The sequence below is a fragment of the Scardinius erythrophthalmus genome (genome assembly GCF_964197995.2).
Source record: "Scardinius erythrophthalmus genome assembly, chromosome: 5".
Taxonomy (NCBI): domain Eukaryota; kingdom Metazoa; phylum Chordata; class Actinopteri; order Cypriniformes; family Leuciscidae; genus Scardinius; species Scardinius erythrophthalmus.
In genome coordinates, this window is record NC_138225.1 from 2,640,516 (window position 1) to 2,668,071 (window position 27,556).

Below are 27,556 nucleotides of genomic sequence, written 5' to 3' on the forward strand. Positions count from 1 at the left end.
GTGATATAAAGTCACAATTGCGTGTTATATAAAGTCGCAATTGTGTTATAATGTCAGAATTACATGATATAGTCAGAAATGCGTGATATAAAGTCAGAATTGCGAGATATAAAGTCAGAATTGCGTGATATAAAGTCAGAATTGCGTTATATAAAGTCAGAATTGCGTGATATAACAATTGCGTGATATAAAATCAGAATTGCGTGATATAAAGTCAGAATTGCGAGATATAAAGTCAGAATTGCGTGATATAAAGTCACAATTGTGTGATATAAAGTCAGAATTGCGTGATATAAAGTCACAATTGCGTGATATAAAGTCAGAATTGCGTGATATAAAGTCAGAATTGCGTGATATAAAGTCAGAATTGCGTGATATAAAGTCAGAATTGCGTGATATAAAATCAGAATTGCGTGATATAAAGTCAGAATTGCGTGATATAAAGTCAGAATTGCGTGATATAAAGTCAGAATTGCGAGATATAAAGTCAGAATTGCGTGATATAAAGTCAGAATTGCGTGATATAAAGTCAGAATTGCGTGATATAAAGTCAGAATTGCGTGATATAAAGTCAGAATTGCGTGATATAAAGTCAGAATTGTGAGATATAAAGTCAGAATTGCGAGATATAAAGTCAGAATTGCGAGATATAAAGTCAGAATTGCGAGATATGAATTCAGAATTGCATGATATGAAGTCAGAATTACGTGATATAAAGTCACAATTGCGTGATATAAAGTCAGAATTGCGAGATATAAAGTCAGAATTGCGAGATATAAAGTCAGAATTGCGTGATATAAAGTCAGAATTGCATGATATAAAATCAGAATTGTGTTATAAAGTCAGAATTGCGAGATATAAAGTCAGAATTGCGAGATATGAAGTCAGAATTGCGTGATATGAAGTCACAATTGCGTGATATAAAGTCAGAATTGCGAGATATAAAGTCAGAATTGCGAGATATAAAGTCAGAATTGTGTGATATAAAGTCAGAATTGCGTGATATAAAGTCACAATTGTGTGATATAAAGTCAGAATTGCGTGATATAAAGTCAGAATTGCGTGATATAAAGTCAGAATTGCGTGATATAAAGTCAGAATTGCGTGATATAAAGTCAGAATTGCGTGATATTAAGTCAGAATTGCGTGATATTAAGTCAGAATTGCGTGATATAGTCAGAATTGCGTGATATAAAGTCAGAATTGCGTTATAAAGTCAGAATTGCGAGATATAAAGTCAGAATTGCGAGATATAAAGTCAGAATTGCGTGATATAAAGTCAGAATTGCGAGATATAAAGTCAGAATTGTGTGATATAAAGTCAGAATTGCGTGATGTAAAGTCACAATTGTGTGATATAAAGTCAGAATTGTGTGATATAAAGTCAGAATTGTGTGATAGTCACAATTGTGTGATATAAAGTCAGAATTGCATGATATAAAGTTGCAGTTGCGTGATGTAAAGTTGCATTTGTGATATAAAGTCGCAGTTGTGTGTTATAAAGTCAGAATTGCGAGATATAAAGTTGCAGTTGTGATATAAAGTCGCAATTGTGTGTTGTAAAGTCAGGATTGCGTGATATAAAGTCGCAATTGCGTGATATAAGGTTGCAATTGTGATATAAAGTCGCAGTTGTGTGTTATAAAGTCAGAATTGCGAGATGTAAACTCGCAATAGTGAGATAAAAAGTCGCAATTATCTTTTAAAATGTTTTATTTTGCGGCGGAAAAAAAGCTTCCATAGTTACCGACATTCTTTTGAATGGTATTATATAGTTCTATTAAATGAATTATTAATCAGTCACATGAGGTTCCATTTCAATTAGGATTCATCTTGAATATGCGTCTGTCACATCAGGATATTGGAGCAGAGCGTTTTTTTCAGAGTGAAATTGTGCAGTGATACTAAATGAAATCATCCCTAAAAAACGGATGGTGTTTGTTCCTGACATTTGCCCGAGGAAAACAGGAGTTAATATTGGATAATTTAAATAATGCCGGAAGAGTGTGTGTTTCACAGTGAGAGGAGATCCGCTGTAGAGAGAACTAAACGAACAAAGCCTCAGAGAAAAGCAAAGATTTGCGGATCTCTGGAGGTTCTCCGGGGGAACGGCCTGTCGAGGGCTTGTTAGCGCACAGGTCCACCGGTGAAACCAGTTCCAGAGCTTCAACTAATCCCAGTAGCCGGTTTGTAAGAGCTCAGTTGATCCCGACTGTCTGAAGCAACTAACGCAGCAGAATTGATGATTGCAAAGTCCATCTTATTAGTCTACCGCATCTTGCTCTATTCGTTCTTCCGTTCTCTTATTTGCATGTGTAGTTCAGTTCTCCAGAGCATTCTCAGCCTATTAGTCACGGGTAACGTATAGAAAACTTAAATGGATAGTTATCCTGTAAAATCCTGTAATTTACTCACCTTCATCATATTCCAAACCTGTATGACAAAAAATCAGAAAAAGATTGAGGTCTGGACAACGTTGGACTCCCATTGGCTTTTATTATGGACACAAAACAAAACACTGAGATGTTTTACAGAACAAAGAAAATCATACAGGATTGCAAAGATTTTTGGATTACATTTTAAAGGGGTCCATATGGTGCTGTTTTAAAAGTTTGCAGCACCTCTATTTCCAGTCTGTCTGAAACACACTCCCTGCATCCCAATGTCCATATATACTATCCATCCTAAACAGTGTGTGAGATTAGAATAAGTGTGTCCCAAAGCATAGTATGTTGAAGAGAGTATGCCAGAAGTCCCTGGACAATCCATTGCGCACTACAAACACAAGTAAAAAGTGTTTAAAAACTACAAAACATGGCGGATATGTGCGTCAGATAGTGGGATAAAGGTTTAAGTGACTAATCAAAGTTCAACCTAATAAAAAATACTTAGGCTATTTAATATTATCCGTATTATATTTCTTCTGCGATAACAATGTGGACTTTTATAAAGATCCGTTTGGCCATTAACTTTTAAATGCATCATTATTCATTAATATGAGGAGAGTCTCTGCATGAAAGACCCGCAGATCAACGTGATTCTGCATTTCTCTCCGATACGATGGGAAATGAAATGAAATGTGGAGGATTATAACTGTGACAAGATGATTGACATGTCAGTTTACTGTGTCAGGATGAGAGAGAACAACCGTTAAAGATACAATTGTATGACGTGATAGTTTGACCCAAAGCTTGTCTACTCTTCTGCTACACACTCAAAAGTATGCACTTTTTTTATTTATTATTATTTAAGATGATTTTGTCTTTTGTTTAGCTTTGCTTTGTTTTTCTTTTTTTTTTTCTTTTTTTTCTTTTGTTATATTGTCTTGAAACTCATAAATAAAGTATATATTTTATAACCCTCTTTTTCTCACAAAAAGAGTACATACTTTTATGGCGTAGTATAAGGCCCCGTCCACACTACTGCGTTTTCCTTTAGAAACGGAGAATTAAAACAAATACGATCTCCGTCCACACCAGCGTTTTAGCTGCGTATTAGAATTGATCTCCGTCCACATTAAAACGACTGAAAACGCGGATCACGTGACTATTCACCAACACTGGGCATGCGCTTGCCGGTGTAAACATAGAGACTTTCAGACATAGACTGTAAAAGAATGCTTTCAAACATCAAAATGTCATTTATTAATATGTATTTGTGTCAAAATTACATATTTTCCTATTCTATTTTGCCTGGAAACGCTTCCAACACGTATCGCATGAAAAATAGGCGTCGGTTCTATTTATAACATATGCACGCGTTTACCGCGCGAGCCGCGCCTGAGACGCGGCAGTTTATTACTGTAAGAAACTGTTCCAGCGGGTGAAGTTTACTGAATATTACCTGTGTACTCCATGACTGATGACACCCAATCATAGAGCCGAGCGTGAGCCTCTGCGTCATCGTTTCTAAAGTCCTCCGTTTTGGCCCGTCCACACTAAAACGCCCTCCGGAGATTCAAAACGAAAAACGGGTCGGCAGCGTTTCTAAACTTCTCCGTTTTGGGTCTCCGTTTTTGCCGTTTTAGTGTGGACGGGAGGTGCAAACGTAGCAAAAGGTCTCCGTTTTTAAACTAAAACGCAGTAGTGTGGACGGGGCCTAAGTAGGCGAATTGGGACGCAGCGATTCATTTCTCCAAAGCCCCTCCTTCTGAAAAGCTCAGAGTGCTCTGATTGGCCAGCAGACTCAGTGCATTGTGATTGGCCAGCAGACCCAGTGCATTGTGATTAGCCAGCAGACCCAGTGCATTGTGATTGGCCAGCAGACTCAGTATGTTGTGATTGGCCAGCAGACCCAGTGCGTTGTGATTGGCCAGCAGACCCAGTGCATTGTGATTAGCCAGCAGACCCAGTGCATTGTGATTGGCCAGCAGACTCAGTATGTTGTGATTGGCCAGCAGACCCAGTGCGTTGTGATTAGCCAGCAGACCCAGTGCATTGTGATTGGCCAGCAGACTCAGTATGTTGTGATTGGCCAGCAGACCCAGTGCGTTGTGATTGGCCGAACACCTCGAACGAGTGTCAGAACTGTAACGCCCCTCACCATAATCACGAGCTTCAGCTTCCAAGGCTTCTAAAGCATTTGTCAAAACACAATTAATAATAATGTGTTGGTTTTACTGTGTCAGTTTGAGTCGAGGTGTTTTAGGCAGGTCTGGATCACTGTTCTCTGTTAGACAGAATGAATCTAATACATCTCTCTAATGTTGGTTTAAACCTGAATGCTGTTATTTTTATCTCGCTCTCTTTGGGTTTACCGAAATAAATGCACCACTTTTAGCCGTTTTATCCACATCGGGCTGGACTGCTTGCGCTCACTGTAGCTAGTTAGTGTCCTAGCCTCGGGTTGCAAAGGCAGAATTAGTGCAGTGAGTGAAAAATAGGCTGTTCATGTCGAGGTTACACACACCTTCAAAGCTGTTGAGGAGGCCTTGAGGAATGATCAGTGTGCGAAATACCCGCCAATATTCGTGGGGGTCCCCATCTCCCAATTGTTGCGCAATGCCGAATATGCAGTAGGCCTATAACATTACAATATTTCAAGCCAAGACAATCAGTCTATAGCCTACATGACAACACACACACGCACACACTTAACAATTTTTGATAATCCGATATGCTATAGTATTCGTAAAGCAACACTGACATAGGAGGTTGCATTGGCCAAAGTTGTTTGGATGCACGTTGTTTTATTACAAGGAGAGGCAAAGTTGTGCATTACAATGCAGACATGACAATCATTGGCACCAATCTGGCGCACTTACAAGAGCAATCAACTGAATAAATGCCAGGTATAGCCTATCGGAGACTGGCACGCAATCAGTGCACTTGCAAATGAAAGCCTGAAGTATGACAGATCGTGGTGTGACAATATCAGCCTGCATTTTGCTTGCAGATTTAGTCGCACAAACAGCGCAAGCGGCTCGTGACAGAACACAGACCGACTGAATGACACTTTGATTTAAGTAGAAAATCTCAAATGAAGATCTCTGAGCTTACTTGTCTGTGTTTTCAGATCATTGCTTCTTCAGCAGTGTAGAGAGAGAGCGTGCGTGTGCATGGTTGCCAGATGCTATTGAAAAGACTGGGTAGAAAACGTGCTCTTTTAACAGAGAAGCTCTGGGTTTAAATTATTGAAATCTGACAACCGTAAGCATTAACGCTCGTAAAAACAGTCTGTAATGTGTTGTCTCCTCCTTTATTCGACAAAAATAAGTGGTTTTGGTCAAGTTTTTATTTTTTTAAACACATTTCAGTCTCGTCTTTTTTTGCCACCCTGGGAATGATGCACGCTAGCATTGATGAGAGAGCTATAGTGAGGGATTTCATGCGGGAGAACTCGTGAGAACTTGTGAATTTGCATTCAAAAAAGCAGATGAATGGAGAATCCAAACCTGGTTGAGTTGTAGAAGATCTTTACAAGATGCCATTAATCCTCATTGTAATGACTCACAAATTATCTTCAAGTTGACTATGAGGCTGAATGTGTTTTAGGGAAAAAGCTAAAAGACTTGTACCTAGTTATACTAAAATGTATAATGTGTTTTGATAAAAGCATTTGCTAATTAAATATGAGACAATATAATAATATTATTTGTGGCTCAGATTCAACAAGGTGCTGGAAACATTATTCAGAGATTTTGGTCCATATTGTCGTGATAGCATCACTCAGTTGCTGCAGATTTGTCGGATCTGAACATCCATGATGTGAATCTCCCGTTCTCCACATACTGGACTGAGATCTAGTGATTAGAGACCGGTTGAGTTTAGTGAACTCACTGTCATAAGATGATTTGAGCTTTGTGGCGTGTGTGTTATCCTGCTGGAAGTAGCTCTCATCTGAAGATGGTCATAAAGGGGTCAGCAACAATACTCAGGTAGACTGTGGCGTCTAAACGATGTTCAATTGGTACTAACAGGCCCAAAAGTGTGCTAAGAAAATATCATCCACACCATCACACCATGAACCTCTGATACAAGGCAGGATGATCCATGCTTTCATGCTGTTTACGCCAAAGTCTTACCATGGAAATTTCAAAAAAATTGAATTTGCTCAGCGAGTTACTCTGGCGTCGAGTAATGATGCTCATTAAATATGCCCTTGTATCCGAGCTGCACCAATCACATGGGGTTATCTGATATAGGCGGGCCAGAGGCGAGATGATGACAGCGCTGTGACGTCCAAGTCATTAGTAAACATTGCAAGATGGCTCTGGATGAACACCAGTTGTTTGAAACGGCTTTGGCCGCTACAGTGAACGAGTTAGACAAGGCTTTTTATTAGTGCTGTCAGTTAAACGCGTTATTAACGGCGTTAACTCAAACCCATTTTAACAGTGTACATTTTTTTATCGCGAGATTAACGTTCTTTTTGGCCTAGCAAACTTTGTAGTTTTTTTTCACATGCTGTTGCAACAACTAGTAACGTTAAAAAAACTACAACACCACACCGGATCTAGCTAGACCGGACACAAAACAACAGGCACGCCACACACACTTGTTTGGGCTTGCGAACCGGCCACAGAGTAGTAGGTTTTTTTTTTACTTTTTAAACAAGTTTACTTTTTAAAACGTTGCCAAATGGTTCCATTGACAAGATCAAAGTGATCTGTGTGTTTTGTCGTTGTGAACTGAGCGATCATCGCAGCACGTCCAGTCTGAAACACCACTTGATGGCCAAGCACACACACAGCTGATGCGAATTCTCTGATGCGATTATTTGCTCCGAGTGTGAATGTTAGTGTGAAATTGAACACGACAGTATATGCCAATGTGTTTTCAATCAAAAAAACATTTGCACAAAGCAAGTCGATCCACTTTTCCATGTTGATAAGAGCATTAAAATGAGAAAAAATAATGAGACAAAAAGAAATCAAGGGACATTTAGAATAGATAAAAATGTGCGATTAATTGCAAGTTAACTATGACATTAATGCGATTAATCACGAATAAATTAATGTGATTAATCGCGATTAAATATTTTAATCGTTTGACAGCACTACTTTTCATCTAAAAGAGGAACAGCAGACGGCGCTCGAATCCTTCCTTTGCAAGAAGGGCGTTTTTTCAGTTTTGCCGACCGGATACGGCAAGAGTCTAATCTACCAGTTTGCTCCGCTGGTAGCTACAGTAAGTGATAACTTGTTGTGATTGGTCGTAGTGTTATCCAATTGCGTGCAGTGAGATTTTCAAATGCATGCTTCATTAGTCGATACCAGACCCTTAATCTTTCAGATTTGGATCTGGATTTCCAGGCTACCAAATTCTGGCCGACCGCCTGAATGTCACAGCAGAAATCCAGACTCATCGGACCAGGCAATGCTTGTACAATCCTCTATTGTCCAGTTTTGTTGAGCCCGTGTGAATTGTAGCCTCAGTTTGCAGTTCTCAGCTGACAGGAGTGTCACCGGTGTGTGTGTAGTCCTTCTGCTTCAAGGTCTGATGTGTTGTGTGTTCACAGATGCTCTTCTGCAGACCTCGAGTAGCGAGTGGCTTTTTGAGTTGCTGATGCCTTTCTATCTCTGACCTCTGGCATCAACAAGGCATTTCCGTCCCACAGAACTGCTGTTCACTGGATATTTCCTCTTTTCCAGACCATTCTCTGTAAACCCCAGAGATGGTTGTGCATGAAAATCCCAGTAGATCAGCAGTTTCTGAAAAACTCAACAACCATGCCATGTTCAAAGTCACTTAAATCATCTTTCTCCTCCATTCTGATGCTCAGTTTGAACTTCAGCAGAACATGTGTCTACATGCCTAAATGTGCTGAGTTTCTGCCGTGTGATTGGCTAAATAGATCCAGTATTTGCATTAACGAGCAGTTGAACAGGTGTACCTAATAAAGTGGCCAGTGAGCGTAAATTATAAGCAGCTTTTTAAAGGAAACTGGGATTATTCTTACTCGTGCTAGTTATATAAAGCCGAGTATTTTTAGACCATCTTGTCATTTAGCCTGGAAACAAACTGTAGGCATAAACAAAACAGAATAATACTGACCATTACAGTTCACTAGCGCTCTGTCCATGCGTTCATCAACACACACGGGGTTTAGAAAGTGACTTCTGTTGTAGTCTTGAGCTTTGTTGGCCAGCCTCCCACATCTGATGCTTATTGTTCACCAGAGAGACGTTTTCATTGACATGATTCAATCGCTGGAGGTCGACGAGCTGATGAAGATACGGCTGTTAGTAGGTGGTTTAACTCGACCCGCAGTATCCAGTTTATTTATCTGTATTAAAAGCTGATTTAGTACCACTTTATTTTACAGAGTCCTTGTTACATTATGTTACATGTACTTACCGTAGTAATAACAGTAAATTATGCATAATTACATGCAACTAACCCTCAACAAAGCCCTAATCCTTCCCTAATCCTATAGTAAGTACATGTAGTTGCTTAATATTACTCATTACTTAAACATATAATTACACTGTAACAAAATAAAGTGTAACTGCTGATTTCTGCAGGTTTCAGCTTAATAAGTAATATATCAGGCATGTATTATTTTCTAGTAATCTAGTTAGCCTATATATGGTAACACTTTACAATAAGGTTCATTAGTTAACATGAACTAAGAATAAACAATACTTCTACAGCATTTAATAATCTTAGTTGATATTAATTGCAACATTTACTAATACGTTATTAAAATCAAAGGTTGTATTTGTTAACATTAGTTAATGCACTGTGAACTAACATGAACAAACAATGAACAGCTGGATTATTATCTAACATTAACAAAGATTAATAAATACAGTAACAAATGCTCATTGTTAGTTCATTTTAGTTAATACATTAACTAATGAACCAAAGTGTTAACGCCTATATATTATTAATCTACAGAAGTTAGTAATATACTGTTGAAAATGCTATTTCATGCTCAACTTATTTTTGACTTGTTGGCCAAGCATTCTCGAGCTGTAAAAGTTCAATTGCACTGCAGATCTCCAGGTATCACAGGAAAACGCTGATACTTGTGAAGTAGCTTGTGCTTTACTGGCAGTAATACATTATGCACTTAATTGCTAATTTTCTTTACTCAAAATAAGCATAATTTTGTTGTTTTGTTGAACTGAGCAAAAGATGTCAGCACATATTACAATGAAGGAGAGACTATGGGAGTAACACAAAACCAGATCCAGCAGTTTTTAATTATACGAGAGAGAGAGAGAGAGAGAGAGAGAGAGAGAGAGAGAGAGAGAGAGAGAGTAAGAGAGAGAGAGAGAGAGAGAGAGAGAGAGAGGGTTAGGGTACATTGCTTATGCAGGAAAACATCTGTGCTTTACCAATCGATTGGCTCTTTTATTCAGAAGGTGGGACTTATTCCGCCATATTTTATGAGAATATTGCAATATACTTAAAATATTGAGCTTTCTCTCATTCATATTAATATGAGTGCAGCGTCTTTGCATATGTAAAGTCTTTGAACTTGACAAACATTTGCATATATAAACAGTATTGAAAATAAATAGCACGCATAATACAGTATATCCCAACAACTTAACCAATACCACTGAAATTTGATGAATAATCGGATTGTATGAACATTTTATTTGTGGCTATTTCAAGTAAAGTGCTGAAGTTGCTTAGTAATGCTTAGCATTTCCAAACCACTGTATCTCAAGCTCCTTTTTACTTATTTTTATAGAGATGATGGGCACTTAAATGTCATTTAGGAAGCGAGAAGTGACTAAATCATTGTGCACAGTGTGCAGCTTCATCATGTAATTGCTTTTATAGCCATTAAAAGTCACATGACACACGACACAATGAGCAGAAAGGGAAGAAGACTTGTAAGTATTCAAGTGGCAGATATCCGAGGCAGAGATTTAGTGTGTAATGAATTCAGTGATGATGCCTCCTGCTGTTCCTCCACCTGTTCAGTTCTACGGCGCTTCGTGACTTTACCCACAATCCCCGGCGTTCTCCATCATCAATCCATGCTGGAAACAAGCATCTGTAATCCAAAGCTTTTAGACACCCGGCTCTGCCTGTGTGATTAAGGGGAAAAATTATGTTTTACACATGTAAAAATGATATGATTCATATCATAACTCATGTTTTACATTAGTCTAACTCATCAAAATAAGTACTTTTTTGTTATACAAGATTCAACTCATTTTTTTTATATATATGAGTTAAGTTGAAATGACTTGTACAGTCAAGTTGATTTAACTTGTTTTTTTTTTACAGTATGCTGTCAAAACAATTATATAAATATTTTATAAATAGCTCTAAGAGGCCAAATATTTTCAAAGTTTCTCCTGGTGATTCATGTTTATATTTATTTGCGCATAATTTATAGCATAACCCACATTAAAATATTATTATTTATCTGTATAGCTTTGAATTTGCATGTAGTTTGTTGAATAATATTGGACTGTTGCTTTTAGTAAAACACAGATATGATCATCCTATTTTTTTAACTTAAGATTGTTACATATATTGCATGCAGTTTTTTTTAACAATAACATGTTGTTATTAAAAAAAATTGTATCTACTGTAATTAATCAAATAAATCATCAAAATATTATTAAAATAATAAATATTCACTGAAGTCCAGTTTTTTGTTTTGGTCACATTTTAGTTTAGGCTCCAGTTCTCACTATAAACTACGACTTTTGCCTCAATAAACTCCTAATTACTGCTTATTAATAGTTAGTAAGGGCATTGTTAAGTTTAGGTATTGTAGGATTAAGGGATGTAAAATATGATCATGCAGAATAAGACACTAATATGTGCTTTATAAGTACTAATACACAGCCAATATCCTAGTAATATGCATGAAAATAAGCAGCTATTAATAGTGAGATTTGACAATCTAAAGTTGAACTGATTCTCAAAATAAATGCTTGCTGAACTCCTCATTTTTTAACATGTTGTTAGCCACATAAAACACACATCTGTATTATATGGCATACAAATGAATTGAAAAACCGTTATGATAATGTGTGCCTGCAGCAAGCAGTGAAGTATCATGTTTATCAGTATGAAAGTTTGAGGTGACAGTGATGAAGTGAAGTTGTTGAATTGAGTCTCCATTTTGAAATGCGAGACCATTAGTCTCTCAGATTCTGGGATCGCATCCAGACGAGAAGAGACAGCGTTTCTCTCCCTTTCTCTTTCTTGTGGTACATTGCCAACAGGCAGTATGATTCAATCAAACCATGTACTGTATATTCAGAAAAAGCTTAATTCATTCAGGTGAGAATCCTTTCTTTGTGGGAAGAAATTACTGGCCAGATGTTCATGTGACAATGGACTATTATGCATCTGAAATATGACGTCCCTTTGAGCCATAGGGCCCTATCTTACACCCGGAGCAATACAGCGTTAACTGCGACGCAAGTGTGTTTTGCTAGTTTCAGCCCGACGCAGTTATCATTTTCACGTCCTGCGCCGCGTTGTTTAAATAGCAAATGTATTTGTGGCCCATGGGCTGCTGGTCTGAGAACGAGTGTGTGTTCTGGCGCATTGTTGGAGCGTTGCTATTTTGAGGAACAGAAATAAACTGAGACATTGACCGACTGAACCCTGCTCTAAAGTCAGTTGCGCAATTTTTTTTTGTTATTCAAAGAGCGTGTTAGTAATGTGCGCCTATAGGCGGGTCCACAACACTCTTATTACACACACAGGGACGCACAGCAGCACACAAACATGCCAAATATTTCAAATAAAAGGATTACAATGTAAAAGATTATTATTGTGTACATAAAGATATGGTGAATCCGGCTTGTCCCGTAGATGTTGTGCTTGAACACTTTTACCTCACGCACGAGCAGATCCGTTTGCGCCCTGGAGACGCGTTCGGTCTTTCCACGATGAAATCCCGTCATGTAAATAGCGAATCCGCCATGGCGCGAGCGCAACTGGCATTTAAAGGGAATGGGAGATGAGACTCTGATTGGTTTAATGCACATAAATCCCAAAACGCACCCATTACTCATTAAGAGAATAGAGACAACCCTTTTAGACCATGCACCGGGAGCGCCGACCATTTGTCCCGTCGTTAAACTAGCAAAAGTAGATTCGGACACAACCTAAGTGAACTTTAGACCATACGCTTAGATCGTTGAAATAGGGCCCTTAGTGTGTGTTCAACTGTGAGTTTTTTCTCTTTGTTTATGTATGCATGCGGTTGCAGTGTGAGTCCTGTGACTCAGAAGTGTGTGAAAGCTTGCGTATCTCTGTTGCCAGATTGATGCTGCTTGTGTCGTCATGAACAGTGAAGAAAGAAAGTCGTGTCCTATTTGTTTATAGTTTGTGTCATCCTCTCAATATCAGTGAGGAATGAACGTGGCAGTGTTTGTGATTAGTACAAATATCTTTTGTCCTTGATTTACTGGCACTTTTTGCATTGTTTATACAATACTGTTCAAATGTTTGGGGCCGGTAAGATTTTTTTATATTTTTGAAAGTCTATTCTGCTCACCAAGGCTGCACTTATTTGATCAAAAATACAGTAAAAACAGTAATATTGTGAAATATTATTATAATGTAAATCAGCTGTTTTCTATGTGAATATATAGTAAAGTGTAATTTATCCCTGTGATCAAAGCTGAATGTTCAGCATCATACTCCAGTCTTCAGTGTCACATGATCCTTCAGAAATCATTATTTGATGCTCAAGAAACATTTATGATTATTATCAGTGTTGAAAACAAGTCATTTTATTTTTTGGAAACTGCATTTTATTTTATTTTTTTTAGAATGTTCAAAAGTAAAGCATTTATTTGAAATAGAAACCTTTTGTAACATGATTGATCAATTTAATGCATCCTTGCTGAATAAAAGTATTAATTTCTTTAAAAAATAATATCTTACTGACCCCAAACTTTTGAACGGTATTGTATTTTTTTTTAAACTTGCGAGTTATTCCGTCCAACTGTTCAAAAATTTATCAAATATAATCTCGCTTTCCAGTACCAGTGTTTCCAGTCAAACCATGTGTAATCTGTGAGAATCGCTGAGCTCATGTCTAACTGTCGCTGTGTTTGTGTTTAAATGTTTTTTATTAGTTTTTTTTAGAAGAAGATCATTTATAATTACACTTTTTTTTTAATGCAAACAAATAAAACACATCCTAACACATATGCATGAAAAAAAAAAACACATGGGGTAATTATTGAACAAAAAAATAAATAAAAAGTATAACTTTTTGAAATAACTCCTGTCGCTGTGTGTGTTTGTGTCAGAGTGCCGTGGCCATGTACGATGGGGCGAGGGTTCCCTCCCCTGAGGACGCCACTAACGGGGTCCCGCTCCAGCCTGAGACCCCCGCGACCACACGACCCAAAGCCAGCGAAGAGCCTGAGGAAGAGGAGGGTGTGCCTGAACCCGTCCTGGTGAAGAAGGCTCACCGGGAGATTCTGGACCACGAGAGGAAGAGGAGGGTGGAGCTGAAATGCATGGAGCTGCAAGAAATGATGGAGGAACAGGGGTGAGTGAGGGGATCATGTTGGTTCTTTTAGAATAATCGTTTAAATATCATGAATAATGTTTTTAGGTGACATTAGCACTGGTCCAAACACTAATAAGCTTGTTGTCTACTATATCCAAGGAAGAATCCTAACTACCTAAGAATCAGTAGTGTTTTTTTTTTAACTAAAACTGTTAAAGTGCTCCATTATGCTCTTTAAAAGGTTCCTACTTTTGATGTTCTCCTACAACAGATTTACATCCAAGGTCTAAAAAACACTTTAATTTTCTCATCATATACAGTGCGCATCACTTAATTTCTCAGAGTCTGAAAACGGTTCGTTCGAAGATTCAGTTTCTCTAAACTCCTCCCTCCTGAGAGCCTGCTCTGCTCTGATTGGTCAGACGGCTCAGTCTGCTGTGATTGGTCGACTGCTTACAGTGCGTGTCGGAAACGAAACGTCCATCACTATATCTGAATCTCAGCTCTTCCTCAGTGACACGAACAGTAGCGATGGCGTCGGTTTCTCCGTATCAGTTCCAGTGTGAGTCTCGTTCTCTAGAAGTGCGGAAAACATGAACAACACGAACTAAACTCCTCCAGTCTCAGATACAACTGCAGTGTTTGAGGGCGGAGCAAAGAGACGCTGCTCAGCCAATCAAGAGCACAGGCTGGCATTATGCAAATTTGTTACATTGTTACACTGTAACGGGAAGTGAGAGTGAATTACTGACGACTCGTTTCAGAAGATCAGAATCTATTCTTCATTTTAGACAAAAACTTTATTCATCGTGCACTTTTGACTTCACAAGATCTTTTACATTCACAAACAGCTGCTATATTACACACACACTGCATGAAAGGGAGTATTTGAAAAAAGCATAATGGGGCACTTTAGAAATTGTTAATTGAAATAAAGCTGAAATAAGTTAAAATATAAATATCAGATAACAAAGTTTAAGTTGTGAATGAGATACAGTCAGTCTTTCTACATTCTAAATGTATGTATGTGCAATTATTTAAATATTGGGCAATATACTTAAACATTTTGAGCTTATAATCAACAGTTTAAAGTCATTTTTTATAGTTTTGATTTGATTACCTCATTCACAGTGAATATTTATCATTTGTATTTACATCGCCTCCATCTTCACTGAGCTTGCTGTAGTGAATGCAAGAAATGTCTCATATTTACTGTTAAAACAGTGGAAATACAGACCCTAAGTGTCTCATGAGCACATCCACAACATTTACGCTTTACCAAGGAAACTTGAGAGATGTTTTCATGCATGAGACATCACATGAACAACAAAGACATAAAGGAGAATATTGAATCACAATGCATTGTTGTTTTATTTAGTCTTTGCATTGTTTCTGATGCTGTATGGGCTGTTGATGAGAAGTCTTCATGCAGTGAGGCCTGAAACATTTAAGCAAGTTCCAGAACATAAACACTTGATTTGATGCATTGTTGCAGTCTAAAATGTGTCAAAGCACAGTCATAACGCAGTTGCTTTTACAGTATTGCCGGTTTTCAGTGTTTGTCTTGAAGAGAATCCTGCTGAGTGAGTTAGTTAAAGTCAGTCAGATGCTGGATGTTAAACTAGCTTGCTATTTATAATGACACACTATTGAGGGAATCTCTGAGAACTGGTTCAGTGTTGTGCCGAATTCAGTGAGTGTGAATATGAATTGAATCAGCCACAGGATCTTGTAACTTGTAATTGTAACTTGCATTGGAATTACAGGAAGTGGAATTCAATTTATTCAGCAAGGATGCAATAAATTGATCAAATGTGACAGTAAAGATGATTAATAATGTTACAAAAGATTTCTAATTTAAATAAATGCTGTTCTTTTGAATTTTCTATTCATCAAAAATCCTGAAAAAATATCATGATTTCCATAAAAATCTGAAGTGGCACAACTGTTTTCAACATTGATAAATACTAATAAATGTTTCTTGATAATCAAATCATCACATTATACTGATTTCTGGAGGATCATGTGACACTGAAGACTGGAGTAATGATGCTGAAAATTCAGCTTTGATCACAGGAATAAATTACACTTTACTATATATTCACATAGAAAACAGATGATTTACACTATAATAATATTTCACTGTTTTTACTGTATTTTTGATTAAATAAATGCAGCCTCGGTGAGCAGAAGAAACTTTCAAAAACATAAAAATCTATGGAAGCTTGTTTCCGCCACAGAATAAAAAATAAAAATAAAAAACATAATTGTGACTTTTTATCTCAGAATTGCATGTTTATATCTTGCAATTCTGACTTTATAACGCAATTGTGAGATATAAAGTCGCAATTCTGAGGAAAAAAGTCAGTCTTTTTTCTTCTTCTTAGAATTGTACTTTATAACACGAAATTCTGACTTTATATAACGCAATTCTGACTTTATAACACAATTCTGACTTTATAATGCAATTCTGACTTTATAACACAATTCTGACTTTATAACACAATTCTGACTTTATAACACAATTCTGACTTTATAATGCAATTCTGACTTTATAACACAATTCTGACTTTATAACACAATTCTGACTTTATAACACAATTCTGACTTTATAACACAATTCTGACTTTTTATCACACAATTCTGACTTTATAACACAATTCTGACTTTATAACGCAATTCTGACTTTATAACACAATTCTGACTTTATATAACGCAATTCTGACTTTATAACACAATTCTGACTTTATAACGCAATTCTGACTTTATAACACAATTCTGACTTTATAACGCAATTCTGACTTTATAACACGAAATTCTGACTTTATATAACGCAATTCTGACTTTATAACACGAAATTCTGACTTTATATAACGCAATTCTGACTTTATAACACGAAATTCTGACTTTATATAATGCAATTCTGACTTTATAACACAATTCTGACTTTATAATGCAATTCTGACTTTATAACACAATTCTGACTTTATAATGCAATTCTGACTTTATAACACAATTCTGACTTTATAACACAATTCTGACTTTATAATGCAATTCTGACTTTATAACACAATTCTGACTTTATATCACACAATTCTGACTTTATAACGCAATTCTGACTTTATAACACAATTCTGACTTTATATAACGCAATTCTGACTTTATAACACAATTCTGACTTTATAACGCAATTCTGACTTTATAACACAATTCTGACTTTATAACGCAATTCTGACTTTATAACACGAAATTCTGACTTTATATAACGCAATTCTGACTTTATAACACAATTCTGACTTTATAATGCAATTCTGACTTTATAACACAATTCTGACTTTATAACGCAATTCTGACTTTATAACACAATTCTGACTTAATAACGCAATTCTGACTTTATAACACAATTCTGACTTTATAACACAATTCTGACTTTATATAACGCAATTCTGACTTAACGCAATTCTGACTTTATAACAATTCTGATTTTATAACGCAATTCTGACTTTATAACACAATTCTGATTTTATAACACAATTCTGACTTTATAACACAATTCTGACTTTATAACACAATTCTGACTTAATAACGCAATTCTGACTTTATAACACAATTCTGACTTAATAACGCAATTCTGACTTTATAACGCAATTCTGACTTTATAACACAATTCTGACTTTATAACGCAATTCTGACTTTATAACACAATTCTGACTTTATAACACAATTCTGACTTTATAATGCAATTCTGACTTTATAACACAATTCTGACTTTATATCACACAATTCTGACTTTATAACACAATTCTGACTTTATATAACGCAATTCTGACTTAATAACGCAATTCTGACTTTATTACGCAATTCTGACTTTATAACGCAATTCTGACTTTATAACACAATTCTGACTTTATATCACGCAATTCTGAGAAATAAAGACAGACTTGCGAGATGTAAACTCGCAATTATGAGATAAAATGTCGCAATTATCTCTTAAAATGTTTTATTCTGTGGCGGAAACAAGCTTCCATACAGGACCCTAAACGTCTGAACAGTAGTGTAAAGAAAATACTGCATTTTAACTGCTTCGTGGTTAAAAATGACAGTTTTATGATCATTTTAATTATTCTTCCCTGCATTCAAATTCGCATTGCATTTCCGAGTCCTGTTTGCTACATCACATCAAATGCAGTAAAAGTCATTCTCAGTGCAGGAGCGGAAAAGCTAACGGCCTCTGATAAACACGGCTGTATTTGGAGGATTTGTAGCATGACTGTCCTCTCTCTAATCCTCTCGGCCCGCGTCTGACGGGATAAAGAAGCAGGTCTGAGTGTGTCTAATTAAACAGCAGCTGTGTGACCTTGAGGCAGGGTGAATGATGGTGATAAAGCGCACAAACACGCCGCAGGGGAACCGCTTCAGCGCACAAAAGATGATGAAAGATTTGCTTCAGTTCAGGATTAGGAATCTGCTAACATGCTTAAATGCTTAGTGAATGAGGAGCTGAGTACGCCTGCATTTCTGCCTCCATTCATCAAACACACATCACAGGAATAGAGTTTGGTTTATCAGCAGTTTTGCTTTGCATTCTGTGTATAAAACGGATCGTTTCAGTCCTGTCATCTGATTGGTTAATGCATTGATGTTGTGTTTATCACCGCACAGCATCCAGAGAGACCCACTATTAACCTCGGTTTATATGACAGCACTAGGCTTACAGCAATCTGTCAATTTCATACAGAATTTAAAGCGTGAAGAAAATGTGTCCTTGATGTTGTCATGTGTTAAAGGGATAATTCACCCAAAAATGAACATGCTGTCAACATTAACTCACTTTCATGTCATTCTTTCTTCTGTGAAACCGAATAGGAGATATTCTGTGAAATGTTTCAGTGTTTGGTTTCAGTGTTTTGGTTCCCAACATTCTATAAAAATACAAAATGGAAAGAAAGACGTGTCAGGTTGGAACAACCAGTGTAATTTTAGCATTATTTATCAACTATTATAGTATTTATCAATACATTGAATTTGCTTTTATTGTTATATGTTCATTTTTATTTTAAAGTTTAGCCATTTTGATTTTTGTGATTTATTAGTTTTTGTTTTAATTAGTTTGAGATTAAAACTTAAGTTTAAGTTTTTCATTAAATGTTTATATATTTTATTTCAGCTATATTTCTATAAAGAAACCCATTTTTAATATAACATTAAAGGTGCATTAAGCAACTTTTCATGTTAAAAATACCCGTTTTTCTAACCCATACATGCTTAAACAATTGCCTGATGGGCTGAATGAGCCCTTCTATGATCACTGCGATTGCCTCTATAATCCTGTACAGTAAAATAAATAAGAGGGATTCGGGATGGAATCGACTGGGCGTGACGTCATGCGCGTTCACGCTCACCTGGCTATGTCTGGCAGGTTTGTGTATTCGCCGCCATTATTCGCATCAGCGAAGACAACTCAAGCGACTTTGGCAAAAGTAGAAGATGGATTCAAAGAGACCGGCTTCTAGTTCATCCCAAACCCCAACACAAACTCCACGTAACCGCGTGCACAACTCTGGTTGCAGTTTCGCGTGTCGCCAGAAGGGGGCATAGTTCTGCAAAAACTCATTTGCGAGACTTGCGCAATGCACCTTTAACAACAATAACAACATTAGTTTGGAATGACATTAAGATGAGTAAGTGAATAGAATAGAATAGAATAGAATAGAATAGAATAGAATAGAATAGAATAGAATAGAATAGAATAGAATAGAATAGAACTCAACCAGTGGGCCCTTTTCACAATAACAACTGTGGTTTGTAATGACATGAGGGTGAGTAAGTGAATAGAATAGAATAGAATAGAATAGAATAGAATAGAATAGAATAGAATAGAATAGAATAGAATAGAACACAGCCAGTGGGCCCTTTTCACTATAACAACTGTGGTTTGTAATGACATGTGGGTGAGTAATACAATACAATAGAATAGAATAGAATAGAATAGAATAGAATAGAATAGAGTAGAATAGAACACAGCCAGTGGGCCCTTTTCACAATAACAACTGTGGTTTGTAATGACATGAGGGTGAGTAAATGAATAGAATAGAATAGAATAGAATAGAATAGAATAGAATAGAATAGAATAGAATAGAATAGAATAGAATAGAATAGAACACAGCCAGTGGGCCCTTTTCACAATAACAACTGTGGTTTGTAATGACATGAGGGTGAGTAAGTGAATAGAATAGAATAGAATAGAATAGAATAGAATAGAATAGAATAGAATAGAATAGAATAGAATAGAAAAGAACTCAACCAGGGGGCCATTTTCACAATAACAACTGTGGTTTGTAATGACATGAGGGTGAGTAAGTGAATAGAATAGAATAGAATAGAATAGAATAGAATAGAATAGAATAGAATAGAATAGAACACAGCCAGTGGGCCCTTTTCACAATAACAACTGTGGTTTGGAATGATACAATGGCTGAGGGAGTAATGGCAAATTTGACATCTTTCTCTCTTCTGACCAACGTAATCAATCTCTCTATACTCTTTTCTCTCTTCTGAAAAGTCGTGGAAACTCTGTCACTGATTTTTTCTTTTCTTTAGCTATTGGAGCAAATGAAAATACAAAAATTGCTGTCGTCTTCCGTTCACCGCTATAGACGTTTCCACAACTATGACGACTTCCGCTTTCCGAAAACCCCGGAAATGTGAAACGGGTTTATGGTTATGAAAAACTAAATTACGAACTGTACAATATTGTCCCTTTAAAAGTGAAGTATGTAAATTCTGTTCCACTATAGCGCCATCCAGTGGAATTTAAAAACCAATGACCTCCGTCAGTCCGTATGAAGTTGCATATGAAGTGTGTTCAGTCTTTCTCTGCAGACTCTTATTAGTGGAAATAAACTGTTCCTTGTTGAGAGCTCTGAGTAATAGTTACTAGATTGATGACAATGTTGTGAAGCCCGGATGTTGGAGAGGGAGGATGGTGGTGGATCAGCCATCTGGCAGCACACACACACACACACACACACACACACACACACACACACACACACACACACACACACACACACACACACGCACACATCATGAGTAATTGAGCTGTGCTTTAGGAGATGTTGGCTCTCCATATGTTCCTCCCAGTGTGTGTAGCAGCAGACGGTGTGAAATCGGACCAGCTTCATGTAGATCTGGGTTTCTTGTGTTGAACACGCATCCTCAGCTTATCTCTGTTTGTACAAGATCCTCCATTATGTCAAATCAGAGGCGCTTTTTAAACGGACAGTTCAGCCAAATAGAAACATTCTGTCGTTGTTTACGCTCGTGTCATTTCAAGTCCAGGGACTTGAAGAATCAAAGAAAAATCTATTGAAGATTTTTTTTTTTTTTTTTTGCATACAATGACTAAATAAGAATCATAACTTCACAGAAGAAAGAAAGTCACACAGGTTTGGGATGACATGAGGGAGATTACATTTACAAAATATATTTTTTTTTGGTGAATGTTCGTTTAAACTAGGGCTTTATGAATCAGTCATGAGGGGATTGTGGAGTAAAACTGCAGGAGTGTTTCACAGAGAGTGATGGGGAGTTAAACTGGGCGGATGCAGTTATAATGGAGACATGGGGCTTTTCTCTGATGCTGTGGATATAAACCAGTGCGACACTCCCCAGTTAACCCCTTAACCTCTCCTATACAGCCTCCCCCAACACACACACACACACACACACACACACACACACACACACACACACACACACACAGACAGTCACACACACACACACAGACAGTCACACACACACACACTCTCATAAGCACAGGCACACACGCACAAGCACGCACACACACAGACAGTCACACACACATACACAAACGCATACACACACACGCACACTGTCACACACACAAACGCACGCACATACACAGTTACACACACATTCACACACACATAAGCACACACACACACACACACACACACACACACGTACACAAACGCACACACACAGTCTGAGTCACACACGCACACATATACACACACACAGTCACAAACACAAACGCACGCACACACAGTTACACACATACATATTCACGCACACACAAGCACATGCACACACGCATGTACGCACACACAAACGCACACACATATACACACACAAACACAAACGTACGTACACACGCATTTACACACATACACATTCTCACACACACACACACACACACACACACACACACACACACACACACACATATACATTACACACACACACACAGTCACCCACACAAACGCACGTGTGCACACATTCACAGTTACACACACATTCACACACACATATATACACAGTCGCGCACACACACACACACACACACACAGTTACACACATACACATTCACACACACACACACACACACACACACACACACACATACACACACAGAGAGAGAGAGACAGAGAGAGAGAGGGATTAAGTCTTTTAAAGGGATAGTTCACCCTAATATAAAGATGTAGTCATCATCCACTGACGCTGATGCTGGTCTAATGCCGGAAGCTCTTCTGTCTCTCATGGGCCACAAATGGAGAATCTCTTAAAAACTGTCCAGCTCGCTGTCCTCCAGATAATGGCAGTGAACAGCGACATCAAGCTTTTTAAAATGCGACACGTCAAATATTCCAAATGTTCTGGGTTTACGATAATAGAGTTTGGTGAAAAACAAATTTTCAAAGTAACAAAAAACAAAGTAATTTGTAATATTAATGGCCAATTCGCACGGGATATCTCAGTAAAACTAGCAGAAGTGGGAGAGTAACTCGATTTACACACCGCCGTCACTCCTATCGTCATGTGTGTGTTACGCTGCTTCCTGATATCATGTGCGTAAACACACATAACCTATATTTATATATAAAACAGTTATGTCCGGTCAAATGATGTATTAATTAACTTCAGATTGGATTGTGTTGGTAATAGGCACTAACGCTAAAAGATGTTTATAACAAGTGCTGTCGATCTTCTCTCTGATCTGAATGGTGTGTGTGAAACACTTGAGTTTTGCCACAGACTCGTCCCAGCGTCTAGAACGCAACTGATGCTTTTTCAAGCGTCTCCATACTCGGAAAAACTGCGGAAAACTACTTTTAAACAGGAAAGACGAAATATTTACGTACATATTTACAGCGGGTCTACTCGCAGGGGATTAGTATTACCTGAGATCATTTTTCCGGACCTTTTTACTGAAGTAAAAAGTCGGCGTAATCTTTCCTGACATTGTCCGTGATGATCACTGAGATGCACATTCAGACGGGAATAAAATCACAGAGAAGCTCTGGAGATAATGACTTAACCCCTCCTCTCCATGTTACACTAGTCCCGTCCGAATAGGGCTTTTGTGTTCATTTGCATCTAAAGGAACACACACAAAAACTGTGGGCCCTATTTTAACGATCTGAAACGCAAGTATCAAGCGCGAAACGCAAGTAACTCTGTGGGCGGATCTCGGGCGCTGTTGCTGTTATACCGGCGGGATAAATGACTCTTGCGCCCGACGCAAATCTAAAATGTGTTGGTCTGAAGTCGCTTCATTACTCATAGGTGTGGTTTGGGCATAACGTGAAATAAACCAATCAGAGCGACATCTCACATTCCCTTTAAGAGCAGGCGCGCTTGTTCCATGGCGGATTGCTATTATAACGTCGGATTTACCAGGAGCGGTTCACAGCCGAGGAGACCGACGTTCTCGTCAGGGCCGTAAAACACAGAGAAGTGACATTGGGGATGGAGAAACACACCCAGATTAGCTTCAGTTAAACAGGCGTATGATCATTTGGGTAAATGAGTAAGCTAGATTTATGCCTATTTTTCACATCTTCATGGACACAACAATGATTTCCCTCGTGTGGTAATATTTTTCCTTGTAATTATGTATGGTTTGCAAAAATGAAAACTGCTGCTTCTGTGTATATGAGAGAAGCAAAGTGTGTGTGTTGTGCTCACGCTACATTATGGCCAAGCATGCGCCCTTAAAATAGCATCTGAACGCGCCACTGACTTTAGACGAGGTTTCTCCTGGTCAGTGGCGGACTTGTTTTCTGAAACTGCAAAATAGCACCAGGGAACGTTTGCGCCGGAACACACCTCCTCTTTTCACTGAACCGCCCCCGGGAGCGCAAGTTCATTCCCTAATTTACCGACGTGCGTTTGTGGAGGGAAAAGTCCACTGTGAGTCGGGTGCAAAATAGGAATGATACATGCGTCAATTGCGCTGGGTGCAAGATAGGGCCCTAAGTGTGTTTTTTGCTCAGCACAAACATGCAGTGCTTTTTGTTGAGCAAAGATGCTGTTACTATTGTAAGCAACGAATGATAAAACAGGAGAAAAATCCAGCAGTCGTCATTCGTGTGACATTTTCATCCCAGCAGGAGCCAATTAGACGAGTGTTAGTGTCTCTGGTTAACGGCTCCATCTGCCCCTCGTCCGGGATCAGACCCATCCGTGTCCACAGAGACCGGGACGGACAGATGGAGACGAGGACGACGCTTCATGTATAATGTACACATTCCCCAGAGAAGCGTGCTGAGACTCGGCTCAATGATGGACGGATACATGGATCCACTCCAGGCAGGAAAGATGCAGTTCATTGTGTAACTGGATTCCCACACTAGTCTGAGGCTCATTAATATTCATGAGCTCTCTATTTTCATTGGACCTTGGCACCAACCAATCAGATCAACTCATGCCACGCTTAATAAAGATTTATTTGATGTCACGTCCATCATTTGCTTAAGTCAAGTCAGCTTTATTTATATAGCGATTATTACAATACAGATTGTTTTAAAGCAGCTTTACAGAGATAACAGGAAAATAATGCAACAAAGTTTGTTTCTAGAAGAAAATAGCATGAACAAATCTTTGAGTAGATTCACAAATCACATTTAACGATTAATCTGTGAACTGATTCATCAGATCAAACTTGCAGTGGTTAATAACTGAGTGATTCAATAATACGGTTAACAATAAACGCCACAATTAAATTATGCACAATAAAACCAGATTCTTCAGATGAAAGTAAATATGCACGAATCGACAATTAACGTGACAATAGTGTAGATCAATAAGGTGCATCTCGGGTTTGGTTTTCTGAAGCGTTTGCTTCATTTGGTGCGCGGGGGAGTGTGTGTGTGTGTGTGTGTGTGCTATTAAATGAGGTTAATCAGTGCTATCGATTCACTGTTAAATAAAACAGACAGAAGGAGCATTAATGTCCCTGGAGTGTTTTGCTAACGATGGCGACTTTGCTCTTTTCATTATTATCTAATTGGCTTAATAAGGCCTTATCCATTGTGGCCAAGATATAGGGTGGCACACGTGTGTGTGTGTGTGTGTGTGTGTGTGTGTGTGTGTGTGTGTTACAGTTGCTCTTTCCAAACATGACTAGAGCCCCCTGCAGGCCATGTTCGGCATGTGTTTAACAGCTGCGCACTGCACAGTGTCTAGTAGTATATAAAGCAGTACGCAACAATAAACATTTCAATAAAAGCATAGAAATTATTTTTTATCTTGTGTGTGTGTGTGTGTGTGTGTTTCCTGGTAAATGTCCCCACAAAGATGGTAATATCCTTGACCTTGTGGGGACATTTTTTGGTCCCCATGAGGAAAACAGCTTATTTAGGGCCCTATCTTACACCTGCGCAATGTTTTTTGTGTATTTTGCTAGTTTCAGCCCGACGCAGTTATCATTTTCATGTCCTGCGCCACGTTGTTTAAATAGCAAATGCATTTGCGCCCATCTGTGACCCATGGGCTGCTGGTCTGAGAACGAGGTGTGTGTTCTGGCGCATTGTTGGAGCATTGCTGTTTTGAGGAACAGAAATAGACTGAGCCATTGACCGACTGAACCCTGCTCTAAAGGCAATTGCGCAATTTTGTTTTGTTATTTAAAGAGCGCATTAGTAATGTGCGCCTATCCACCTTATTCTGCTCAGTCTAAACAATGCGCGCTGCCATGACGACGACTCCGGTTGCCTACTTCCATTCGTAGCGCTTGACCTGTACTAGCAGCGAGAGAATGAGTTCAAGCTCCTCGTGTGCTGTTGTTATTTGTTTTAACAATTCAAAGAAGATTTCAAACTTTTTAGAAACTGAGTGTTTCGAGCATAAGATAAGAAGGAGATGATGCCCATGTCCGATTCCGTATCAGATACATTCAATAAAGTAAACGTTTAGAGTGGTTAGCGTTAAAACTGAACTTTTCTCGCTACTAGTACAGGTCAAGCGCTACGAACCGGAAGTATGGAACCGGAGTCGTTGTTATGGCCGCGCCCATTGTTTAGAGCAGAATAAGGTGGATAGGCGGGTCCACAACACGCGTACACTCTGCTTATTATACACACAGGGACACACAGCAGCACACAAACATGACAAATATTTAAAATAAAAGGATTACAATGTAAAAGATTATTATTGTGTACATAAAGATATGGTGAATCCGGCTTGTCTCGTAGATGTTCTGCTTGAACACTTTTACCTCACGAGCAGATCCGTTTGCTTTCTGGAGACGCGTTCGGTCTTTCCACTATCAAATCCCGTCATATAAATAGCGAATATGCCATGGTGCGAGCGCAACTGGCATTTAAAGGGAATGGGAGATGAGACCCTGATTGGTTTAACGCTCATAAATCCCAAAACACACCCATTACTCCTTAAGAGAATAAGGACAACCCTTTAGACCATGCGCCGGGAGCGCCGACCATTTTTCCCGTCGTTAAACTAGCAGAAGTGGATTCGGACACACACTGAGTGAACTTGCGCCCTGCGCTTTAGACCATGCGCTTAGATCGTTAAAATAGGGCCCTATAAATCATACGAAGTGAAGTTTTTTGAAAATGTAAAAATGCAGAAAGTTGTGTGTGATGGGTAGGTTTAGGGGTCGGGTTTGTGTAAGGGGAGAGAATATACAGTTTGTACAGTATAAAAATCATTATGTCTATGGAAAGTCCCTATAAAACATGAAAACACAACATGTGTGTGTGTGTGTGTGTGTGTGTGTGTGTGTGTGTGTGTGTGTGTGTGTGTGTGTGTGTGTGTGTGTGTGTGTGTGTGTGTGTGTGTGTTGGAATGTATTTGATAAAGCAGCATTATCATCCCCTCCAGCACAAGCTTTTATAGCAGGAAACTTTGTCTTTAAACACACACACACACACACACACACACACACACAAACAAACACGCACACACACACACACACACACACACACACACACACACACACACACACACACACACACACACACACAAGCACAAGCACACACACACACACACACACACACACACACGCAAACGCACACATCCACACACACACACACACACACACACACACACACACACACACACACACACACACACACACACACACACACAGATATCTTCTTCCTCCTCATCCACTGCTCTGGGCAGAAGCTGATCAATCCTTCTATTGTGATGCCGTACATCAGCAGCTGGACTGGTGACAAAGGTTGCCCTGGTTACACCAGTCCACTTTAACCAGACAGCAGGTGCAGGTTTCATGTTAACACCCTCTCACATCACACACCTCAACACACGCAACATGTGCTACTTTGACCACTATTGTTCCTAAACCTAGTGAGCTGCTGTGCGGTTACTG

At 38.4% G+C, this 27,556-nt stretch overlaps 1 protein-coding gene across 1 annotated transcript in view; it reads left to right on the forward strand.

Moving 5' to 3' along the window:
- Positions 1–13,705: 13,705 nt before the first annotated feature.
- srrm3 (serine/arginine repetitive matrix 3) overlaps positions 13,706–27,556 on the forward strand; it is a gene marked incomplete at both ends in the record, with an annotated part of 51,725 nt that continues 37,874 nt past the window's right edge. Inside the window, one exon of the mRNA XM_081365161.1 lies at positions 13,706–13,938. Within this exon, the coding sequence (XP_081221287.1) occupies positions 13,706–13,938 (233 nt within the window). The remainder of the gene's footprint in view (positions 13,939–27,556) is intronic.